Here is a 10,796-nt window from a genome sequence, read left to right as displayed (position 1 = left end):
TGGGTGTTCGAAGATGAGTTCTGAGTTAAGGGTGTTGGTTGGTTGTTCACCATTCATCAATAAAGAAGGCACCCAAAAGTATGTGGGAGGTGGGTGGGAGTTGGCTAGGGGCATTAAAGCCAATAGTTTATGTAGTATGGTTGGTAATGTGGTCCTTTTATTTTTTATGGAAGGTATTTAGGGGAATCATATACTTACCACTATGTTGTGTTTTAGTGTTTAGATCTCGCTATAAATTTGAGTGCATATGGCATGATGATGTCAAGAAGAAAGTTGAGGATGTCCCTTGTGCTTGAGCTTTCTTTATGCTTTTTCCCATGGAGACAAAAGTTTCTTGATTGCATTCATACATAGACTGGAACAGAATAAATACCTCATGTGATGGAAGGCTACTTGAGGGATCATTTACTTACCACTCTGTTGTGTTTGAGTATGTAGTTCTTGCTATAAATTTGAGTGCCTATGGCATGATGATGTTAAGAAGAATGTTATGGATGTGCCTTGCGCATAAGCTTTCTTTATGCTTTCTGAAGTCTTAAATTGTATACATATATAGACTGGAACAGAATAAATACCTCTTGTTAATGGTGAGCTGGGATCATCCCTTCCAAAAGAAGACGAAGATGGTGCTTATCTTTTTTCTAAGACAACTGTTGTAATTTAGGGTTTCTTTTCATATATCAAATAGGCGAATTTGTACTGTCCTCTGCATGTGGGATCTCACGAGATTGGTAGTATTAGTGACCCCACAATCCTCTGTGAGTATGCATGCCATGCAAGGCTTTTTTGAAGAGCAGGAATCTTGTTGACCAGCTTCTGGAGGGTGCCTTCCCTCCATGTGCCTATGTGTGTCTTCTTGACAGCTTATGATCTAGCTTCTGACATATTTTAATCATGTGTAACCTAGGTAGAAAAATAAATGAATCAGCATAAGAACATAAATCTAGAGAAAACATACACACAAGATAAAGCATCCAATGATTATGTGCCTTCTATATTGGTCACGGTAGCAGTTTATTTTGTCTTAATCTTCACTCTTAACATGTCACAAAGATTATTGTAATGGTGTCCTGCTCAATTATTAGTTTTTTTTTTGTAGGAAAATATCTGATAATTAGTGAGTCATTGAGAAAGTTGAGTTGTTCCTCGAGTTCTCGTTTGGATATAGCAGTTAAAATTTCGATCAACATCAGCTGATCATGATTGAAATTTTTGGCTTTGGGTTTAGATTGAGCATCTCCTAGGTATACTCCATTTATGATTTCTTTTTATATAATCTGTATAATAGAGACTTTCTGCAGTGCATTTCTATAACACAAAAATTGCTCATCAAAAACCCACCTAGCCAAATTTATCATTGGACTAGGTTGGTGATTGATTTATATTTTGGGATTGTTGACTCAAAGCTTGGTTTAATTTGTCAAACCCAATTTATGTGATGTATGTTGACAACATGTAAAGTAGGTTTAATTTCAAAGCATTGCATACTTTTCGGTCTCTTTGAAGCTATGAAATCACAAACATGAAAATTAATAATCTGACAAATCAGTCCAGCAAGAATGAGATCAATTTTCCTCTGTTTTTCTTTTTTTTCATTCAGTAATAAATTTCTGAATGCTTTAATTATTTCAGTTCACATGAAGTAGTTGGAAGAGGAAAATTGATAATGAGGGAGTTTGAGTCATTGAATTCTTTGCTGGAAATAGTTATACTTTCCTAACCATGAGTTATTATATGCCTAATTCAGTTCCTTCAAAGTTACTTGTATCTCCTAAGGTGCAGATATTTAAAATGTTACTGAAATAAGATGCTATTGATGAAGAAAAACTGCAGGTTCACTCGGCAAACATGAAACAAGGAGTTGGTTTCTGAAAGCGAAGAAAGAGGGAGATCAGAAACTGAAATCACATCCAAATACTGAATTACTTGTTCTGTCTTCTTTTCTAAAATCAACCTCTGTTGTCTTCCAATTGCTAACCAGCCAACTTTGTTATTTTCTCCTCTAGGATTTTCCAAGCACAAAAAAAAAAATTCCCTTGCTAGTTGATAAATATTTTGGTTATGGAAACTGTAATTCCAGGAGCTTAAGTTGTTAGCTAATATTTTCTATTATGAATAAGTTGGTTTCATCTATTAAACTTTTAGATTCAATGAGATTGATTAAAAATTAAATATTATATCAAAATTAAGTGTGCTGAGTTCATGTCATCTACGGATTATGTAATTAATTTTTACTGTGTTTGATTTGAATCATCTGTCATATGGAAAGCATGAAGAATATAAATGCCTCTTAGCTTTTTGTGATGGTGGAAGTTGCTAACGTTATTGACCACGATGTAGGGTCCTTACTGAGCCTGAAAACAGTATATTAATATTTAATATGCTGCTCCTTTTGGTCAATTTGGGGTCTACAGGATCATGGCCATGTCCATTAGTTCATAAAGGTAACCTAACATGTAAAGTTTCTTTTAAATTGCATAAAAAAAAGAAGATAAGTTTATATGTTTATTTCAATTTTCTAAAGTTTTGGGTGAAATACATATTTTAAATCTTTTCTACTTATTGATAAAAGAAATTGATATATATGACTGTTGGAGCCTTTATGATGCCAAACAAAATGCTAAAACATGTAAGTGTATGACTTACACATAAAAACTTTATCATCTTATTAATTTTTTTAACTACCTTTGTTTATATATATATATATATATATATATATATATATATATATATATATATATATATATATATATATATATATATATATCTCCAAACATTCCATTACAAATTCCAAAGATGCCGTCATTCTTAATATATAATGATATGACGCTTATTAGCTGTCAAAACTCTTATTTTTAGAAGGCCTTCCTCATCTCCTTCCGCAGACTGGACGCGACTCCATCACTCTCGAGTCTCTCTCCCTTCTCATCTTGCTACTTGGAAATGGCGTCTCCGCTCCTCCTCTCCATCTCAACTCCTTTCGTCCCCCTCGGCCGCCGCTGCCTTTATCCGCACAACATCGCGGCTCCCCCGCTCCGTTATCCTTCTTCCGTCGCCTTCCTAAAACCCTTCCAAAGCCGCAACATTTGGGGCACCAATTCCTCGAATTCCCTTCGTCTCTTCGGTAGAGCTCACGTCAGAGGGACTCCAATCGGAGGGGCGGAATCCGAGACTTCGATTTCCGATGAGTCTCGCGTCGGCGAGGACTCGGCGGCGTTCGAGTTAGGGGAGCAAAAGTTATCATCCTGGGCTTACTTCACGGCCATACTAGGCGCCGTGCTCGTCGCGCTCAATATTCTGTGGATTAATCCGTCCACGGGGTTCGGCACGGCATATATCGATGCGGTTTCTGGACTTTCCCCGAGCCCGGAGGTGAGTTTGGATAAAAAGCTTCTAACTTGCCTAAGGATTGGTAGTTGCATTATGCTATGCGTTCTTCTAATTTATTAGATTTCTTCCCTCTTTTGAACTCGTTATTTTATTATTTTATTCGAAAGATAGTCAGGGAAATAATTTTTTAAATATTAAAAAAAATAAGATTATGTATATTAAATATTTAAATATTTAAAGATAAGATTATGTGGGGGTAGTAGATGATAAGTAATTATGATGCAGTTGTGTGACACAGAATACATTGCATCTTTGGCAATAACATGGTTGAAAATATTATGTATTATTTTCTTTATCTTTTTTGGATTCCTCAAGTTGGTAATTTTTATCTTCTTGTTCGACTTAAGGTCATAAGCATATAAAATTTAACCAATTGGTTGTTCCCTAATCTTAGGCCTTGTAAAAAGCTAATTTGAATAATTCATGGGAGAATGACAAATCCACATATTGTGAAGTCATCATCAATTTTTCAATCTCCAACAAAGACTGTTGAAGCTAATTCATTTGAAGGTCCTCTAGTTGGATTCAAATTAGTCATCTAGGTGTCATTGGACAGACTTGTCATTCTGCTGCCAGTAAAATCCTTCGTAGGCCATTTTAATTACTACCTCTCATCGAATCATTTTCTTTTCATTAATTTAGCTTGATTTCTTTTCAAATTAGATCTAGAATTTTAATCTCACTATAAATGTCTGTGAAGTTTTCACATGATTTCTGAACATTACAGTTCAAGTGGGTCTGTCTATAGAAAGTTTTTTTCTGCAGTTGGTGTCATGTGTTTTTATGTTCAAATTTATTCTGTGTCATATCAACACTGATCCTATATGTTCAAACTTTTTGGTTTATTTTCTTTGCTTTCGGGATCAAGCTTTCTGTTATGAGTTTATCTTAAAATCTAGCATTTGTCCAGCTAAGAAACTTTGGAAGATCATTGCCTTGGGCCTCATGAACATCTTAGACAGACATAAGAATACACAAATTGACAAATGGGAAGAACTACATACTCTGGGCTTTGCATTTCATTGCGGAGCTAATATTGTACTAAAGCCAAGCATTTAGATTGCCAGACAGATTGATATCAAGGTAAGTCTTGCAGGTGCAACATATATAAACATGCACCTAAAACTAGAGAAGTGATGAGAATCACAATGAATTATTGGTGGCTTGTATAATATTTAAAGTAAGCCTTGCACACACAACAAATAAACATGAACCTAAAATTAGAGGATTGATGGGAATGATGATGAACTATTGGTGGTTTGTATGATATCTAAGTGGTCTCTTGGAAATGAGACAATGGAAGAGAGTACCATTACTTAGCACATGATTTAATAGACAGGATATGTTTGAAATGTTTGAGAAAGAAAGCCCTGCTAATTTATTCCTTAATTTCTTGGTGAAGAATAGATTCCTTTATTTCATAGTTGTTTCTTCCTAGGTTGTAGATAGTGCCTGCCACCTTTTCTTTATCCAGGCCATTATAAAATGGAAATTTCTTATGGTGACCCCTTTTTCTTTGCTTATACAGGTTGTACTTTTGTTGCTTATTGTCATTTTTGCTATCATCCATAGTGGTTTGGCAAGTCTACGGGATGCTGGTGAAGAACTCATAGGAGAGCGGGCTTACCGAGTTTTGTTTGCAGGGATTTCACTTCCTTTGGCAGTCAGCACCATTGTAAGTCCGTTAACAGCTTGTCAGATTGTGGCAGTCATAAAATAATTCTCTCGCTTGTAACTGCTGCTTTTTCTTGTATTCTTCTATCCTTATTTTCATCATCTTAAATATGTTTTCTTATAGGTCTATTTCATCAATCATCGATATGATGGTACTCAATTGTGGCAACTACAGAGTGTCTTTGGACTTCATGAACTTGTGTGGTTCTCGTCATTCATGTCCTTTTTCTTTCTTTACCCATCCACCTTTAATCTTTTAGAAGTTGCAGCTGTTGACAAGCCAAAATTGCATCTCTGGGAAACAGGAATCATGAGAATCACCAGGCATCCACAGGTATATTTTCCTCTATAAGTATTCCTGGATTAAATCTCAACTTTGAGGGTGCTTATCCAACATAATGCTTACATTAGGATGTTGAATTTCTATATTTGTACTTTGAGATGTTAACCTTCGTTTTATTGCTTAAGATGGTTGGACAGGTAATATGGTGCTTAGCCCATACGCTCTGGATCGGTAACTCTGTAGCGGTGGCCGCCTCCGTTGGACTGATAGTTCATCACATATTTGGTGTTTGGAATGGCGATAGGCGACTGACACTTCGATATGGTCAAACTTTCGAAGTCTTAAAGAGTAGAACAAGTGTAATCCCTTTCGCAGCAATATTAGATGGACGTCAAAAGTTGCCCAAGGATTATTACAAGGAATTTCTCCGGCTACCTTATCTAACAATCACAGCCTTGACATTGGGTGCATATTTTGCACATCCACTTATGCAGGCATCCAGTTTTCGACTTCACTGGTGAAGCCACCTGAATGTCATTCCGTATAGTATTTTCTATGATCAACTAAGATGTGATGTTGAAGCCAAATCCACTGTTGGTGTGATAAAAGTGTAGGGAGAAATCAATTTCAAGTCATTGCATTATATAGTTGAAGAACTCTGTTGTAAAGAATGAAGGGTAACACTTCTGTTGAATGAAAGGAAAACATACAGATCCAGATGATACTTTGTGATTCATTGACAACCATTGTGTGTTCCTTTGTGTTGATCAAAAAGCCTGATCCGGTCCATCAGGGCCAAGGCCGGTCCGGTCCGGTCCAACCGGATTTACCGACAGGACGGTCTCGAACCGCGTGACCATATCCAGATTTAGGCCGCGAAGCACAACTGTCGTCCACCGTCCATTATTCTTTCCCTGCTCGGCCCCACTGCCGTTACGATCCTCCGCGGGACGCCTTAATATCACAGCTTCGACGCCCGGTTAATGGACATCTGCCCACCAAGGCCATTCCCCAAGTCTCATGTCACCGAATTACGTTAACATAGTCAGTTCCGCACGACCATCTTATTTACCACTTCCTTTGTGACATTAATTAAACCCGTATATGAACACTCCGCGAAGATCTACTTAGCTCGTAGTAATAAATGAATTAAACCAATAAATATAAACCCTTCTCTGTCTCGCTCGCTCGCTCGCTCCTCCTCCTCCTCCTCCTCCTCCTCCTCCTCTTCTTCTTCTTCGATCCTATCTCGAAACCCTAGCCAAAATGGCGATTCCCAATCCGAAGGTTAACCGCAATGCGGCGATCCGCCGCTTCTTCGTCGTCTTGCTCGCCGTATCCGTCGCCATCATCTTTCTGATTCTCTCCGTCACCGACACGGCGCCGGAGGTGAGCGGGAAGGAGGATGAGGGTTTGTTGTCTCTTCCGCCGTCAGATCTGTACTCTTCGGGCCTCCATTTTGTGCGGCGATCTGTCCTCGCCGTCCGATCGGATCCCCTCCGGTCGCGGGCGGAGCTGATCCGGAAGCAGGTCGGCGACCATGCCGCTGTGGCCGGGGCGTACGCGTCGTTCGCGCGCCGGCTAAAGCTCGAGAGCTCGAAGCAGGCACGCCTCTTCGCTGAGCTCGCTCGTAACCTCTCCCTCCTTCTCGCCGCCCACCGCCCCTTCCTCGAATCCGCCGCCCCACTGGACGAAGCAACCGTCCGAGGATTTGAGCGCGGCGTCAAGGACCGCATCCGCGCCGCTCGCCTCCTTATCGCGGATGCCAAGGAGTCCTTCGACAACCAGCTCAAGATCCAGAAGCTCAAGGATACCATCTTTGCTGTCAACGAGCAGCTCTCCAAGGCTAAGAAGGCCGGCGCTTTCTCGTCCCTCATTGCCGCCAAGTCCATCCCCAAGAGCCTCCATTGCCTTGCCATGCGCCTCATGGAGGAGAGGATCGCCCATACGGATCGCTACGTTGATCCCCCGACGCCTCCACCGGAGCTGGAAGACCCGAAGCTCTACCATTATGCCATCTTCTCAGACAATGTCCTCGCAGCGTCCGTCGTGGTGAACTCTGCTGTCCGCAACGCCCGTGAGCCCTGGAAGCATGTCTTTCACGTGGTTACAGATCGGATGAACCTGGGGGCAATGCAGGTTATGTTTCGTATGAAAGATTACTCTGGAGCACACATCGAAGTCAAGGCCGTGGAGGATTATAAGTTCCTCAACTCTTCTTATGTGCCAGTGCTCCGGCAGCTCGAGTCTGCGAACCTCCAGAGGTTCTATTTTGAGAACAAGCTAGAGAATGCCACCAAGGACACCACTAACATGAAGTTTAGGAACCCCAAGTATCTGTCAATGCTAAACCATCTGAGGTTTTACTTGCCTGAGATGTACCCAAAGCTCCACAGAATTCTGTTCTTGGATGATGATGTGGTGGTGCAACGGGATCTCACAGCACTATGGAAAATTGATATGGATGGGAAAGTGAATGGAGCAGTTGAGACGTGCTTTGGGTCATTTCACCGGTATACACAGTATATGAATTTCTCGCACCCACTTATCAAGGAGAAGTTCAACCCTAATGCATGTGGGTGGGCATACGGGATGAATTTCTTTGATCTTGATGCATGGAGGAAAGAGAAGTGCACTGAGCAGTACCATTACTGGCAGAATCTGGTAAGTTGCTATATTCTTTATTGTTTCCTTTATAAAATTATCTCTTTGGTAACTGAAAGCTAAAATTAGCATGTATTGTGTCTCCTTTGCAAAATTATATCTTCTTGCAACTGGAAGCTAAATCTAGCATGTACAATCATGCAAACAATGGGGAACAAAAGTAGTCTAAAAAGTTTAATTTCCATATGAAGTTCTTCCTGTTAGCTAGAAATAAATGCATACCAAAAGTCACTTCTTGAGGGTTAAGTTTGTATTTGAAATTAGCATGAGAAGGAATATGCTTGATTAGATATTCAGTAGATTTCCCATTAGTGTCTTGTTGACATATCTATTTCTGTAAATGTGATGTTTGGATGGAAAATCTACTTTTTCCTCTTAGATTAAAAGAAAGGTTTTATGAGACATATATCAGATCAGTATGCTTAATGGGCCAAATCATTGGACAATTAAGAAATATCGTACACAAAAAGTATGATTATTGATGTGCGTGGAGTTACTAGAAAAAATAACATAAAAAATATTTTCATTTAAGAACAATTAGTTGTTATTTTCTGATAGAGAATAAAATGATATAATTGTCTAGATGATATGAACATGTTTAAAGGAGACCTGGATGCTGTGATTCTATGATGTGATTTGTGCCTTCCATATGTAAAATTATGTTTTGGATAAATGCAACAGGAAGTGTTTATTATTACTCTACCATTTAGATGTACTAGGAAGAAAGATATCTAGGTATCTTGTTTGTTTCACAATCTTTAACTCATATTATTCAGTTACCTTTAGTGTCTGATATGGAAGCACTTGTTCTTGTTGCAGAATGAGAATCGAACATTGTGGAAACTAGGAACTCTTCCACCAGGTCTAATCACATTTTACTCTACCACAAAACCATTGGACAAGTCCTGGCATGTGCTTGGACTCGGATATAATCCAAGTATAAGCATGGAGGAGATCAAGAATGCTGCTGTTGTGCATTTTAACGGGAATATGAAACCTTGGCTTGATATTGCCATGAACCAATTCCGACATTTGTGGACAAAATATGTGGACTATGATTTGGAGTTTGTCCGTCAGTGCAATTTTGCAGCATAGTTGAGAACTGCCAACCTATGTTTGTCTGTAAGGGTATATTTTGCAGATGAATGATAAGTTTAGATATTATGCAGAACAAGAAGGCATTTTGAATTCCCCTGTGTTTGCTTCTTGGCCATGATTTAGTTATCTTCTTGATTTCTTCTTTCTTCTTATTCCTGTGATGCTCTATACTCTTTCTTTTAGTTTAATCTTTCAGAGAATCGGTTTATAACTGGTGGGACTGTTGAAATGGATCTTATACCATTGTAATATCTTGCAAAAAGGGATGTGTCAACTTTTTTCAGTGAGAAATTTTTTATATCTCATCCATGAAACATTGATGTAAACCTTTTGCTGATGCTTTTAGTTTTTGTATTTATACATTTTTGGCAATATGGTATTATAATTGGGATTCTCTTACCAACATGATCTATGGGCATCAACATTGTCTTTTTCTTGTTGATCCTTTAATTAATTGTTTTCAAGTTATGTTTGGTCGGAAAATTTTGATCTTGCATCTATTTATCTTGTAATAACTGAGAACCTAGTGACATGACCAGTTAAAAATGATGAAAACTTGATTGTATAGTAGTAAATGTTAGGTTAACACTCTAAAAGTGCATCTTATTTTTCTTTCATAGTTTGTTTTGGTTATCAAATAAAAAAGAGCTAAACAAAATCAAAGATAGTTAATTTCCTATGTTCTAATATTTTTTGCTGTCTTGTTAATATAGTGATGTGGTGGTATTTGCACTTGTATCTTATCCACAACTTTTTTCATGTGTTATGCTTATACATTACTTGTTAAACATCATTAGTGAATCGTAAATAGAATCATATATTGGAACAAATTGAACATATCGGAAACCATAGGTGGAACCATAAATTTCAGAGAGAGAACTATTCATGTAATTGTTTATTCTTGTAGTGCTTGATATGCAATCTGTGTTAGCACTTTGCTTGTTATGTTGCCTGTGTTTTTCTGAATTCTTGATTGATATTGTTGTGCCTAGGAGTAAATTGGAAACCTTGGAACATTTGAAGAGTTATAGATCTTTGTGTTTAGTCACTATAAGAGCATGCTTTAGCTAGTTCAACTTTTTCAAAGATGAGGCTGGTTGGTTTAGAGTTGGATGTATACATCAATCGAGCTCCTTTGGGATGTTGCAGAAAAAATAAGTTGTGCAAAAATATTTGGTTTTGTAGAAAGATGGAGATGACTTGCACTCTGAGATTGTCAATATAAGGCAAGGATTTATTATAGAAAAAAAGATGGCATGAATCTGTATCTAAGAATTTAGAAAAGTTGTCTTTAACCCTAGCAAATATTTAGCATGTTTTGTTCATGGTACTATAGCAGTTCATGGCCATCATATTAGATTAGTTTAGATTTAAAACCACATGTTGCTCTCGCTTACCTTTTTTTCACAGATATACAGCATGATTTGCCCTACCAGCAAGTGAGGGAGAGGTTGCCATTTTTTTTGCTGGTGTTGAGCGCTCTGGGAGTACATTAAGTAACATCAATTCTTTATCCATAAGTCATCAATTATTGGGAGACACCCTTAGACTCAATCGAGGATGCAACTTGTGTGCTTATGTTTTCACAGATAGGGTTGCAGGTATAGTTTGATATTTGTCTTTGTCAACTGGGCTTTTTGGAGAAAAGGTTAGTACTCAAATTTGGTGCAGCTGAGCCCAGTGATAT

At 38.3% G+C, this 10,796-nt stretch overlaps 2 protein-coding genes across 2 annotated transcripts; both read left to right on the top strand.

The window, feature by feature from the left end:
- The first annotated feature begins 2,841 nt into the window (after positions 1 to 2,841).
- On the top strand, positions 2,842 to 6,083 carry LOC103968483 (15-cis-zeta-carotene isomerase, chloroplastic). Its single transcript, XM_009381721.3, has 4 exons — positions 2,842 to 3,372; positions 4,919 to 5,065; positions 5,189 to 5,398; positions 5,533 to 6,083. The coding sequence occupies exons 1-4, from the start codon at positions 2,944 to 2,946 to the stop codon at positions 5,866 to 5,868; spliced, it is 1,122 nt and encodes a 373-aa protein (XP_009379996.2). The 5' UTR covers positions 2,842 to 2,943; the 3' UTR covers positions 5,869 to 6,083.
- A 423-nt stretch (positions 6,084 to 6,506) lies between these two features.
- On the top strand, positions 6,507 to 9,258 carry LOC135624973 (galacturonosyltransferase 8-like). The gene is made up of 2 exons (XM_065129144.1): positions 6,507 to 8,011; positions 8,831 to 9,258. The coding sequence occupies exons 1-2, from the start codon at positions 6,614 to 6,616 to the stop codon at positions 9,104 to 9,106; spliced, it is 1,674 nt and encodes a 557-aa protein (XP_064985216.1). The 5' UTR covers positions 6,507 to 6,613; the 3' UTR covers positions 9,107 to 9,258.
- Positions 9,259 to 10,796: the final 1,538 nt, after the last annotated feature.

The sequence above is a fragment of the Musa acuminata genome, chromosome BXJ2-10 (assembly GCF_036884655.1).
Source record: "Musa acuminata AAA Group cultivar baxijiao chromosome BXJ2-10, Cavendish_Baxijiao_AAA, whole genome shotgun sequence".
In the NCBI taxonomy this organism is placed as follows: domain Eukaryota; kingdom Viridiplantae; phylum Streptophyta; class Magnoliopsida; order Zingiberales; family Musaceae; genus Musa; species Musa acuminata.
This window is presented reverse-complemented; position numbering and strand designations above follow the sequence as displayed.

Coding starts and splice junctions, on each gene's coding strand:
- LOC103968483 (XM_009381721.3), top strand. CDS start 2,944: ATGGCGTCTCCGCTCCTCCTCTCCATCTCAACTCCTTTCGTCCCCCTC. Junction 3,373..4,918: donor GACTTTCCCCGAGCCCGGAG/GTGAGTTTGGAT, acceptor TTGCTTATACAG/GTTGTACTTTTGTTGCTTAT. Junction 5,066..5,188: donor CTTTGGCAGTCAGCACCATT/GTAAGTCCGTTA, acceptor GTTTTCTTATAG/GTCTATTTCATCAATCATCG.
- LOC135624973 (XM_065129144.1), top strand. CDS start 6,614: ATGGCGATTCCCAATCCGAAGGTTAACCGCAATGCGGCGATCCGCCGC. Junction 8,012..8,830: donor ACCATTACTGGCAGAATCTG/GTAAGTTGCTAT, acceptor TTCTTGTTGCAG/AATGAGAATCGAACATTGTG.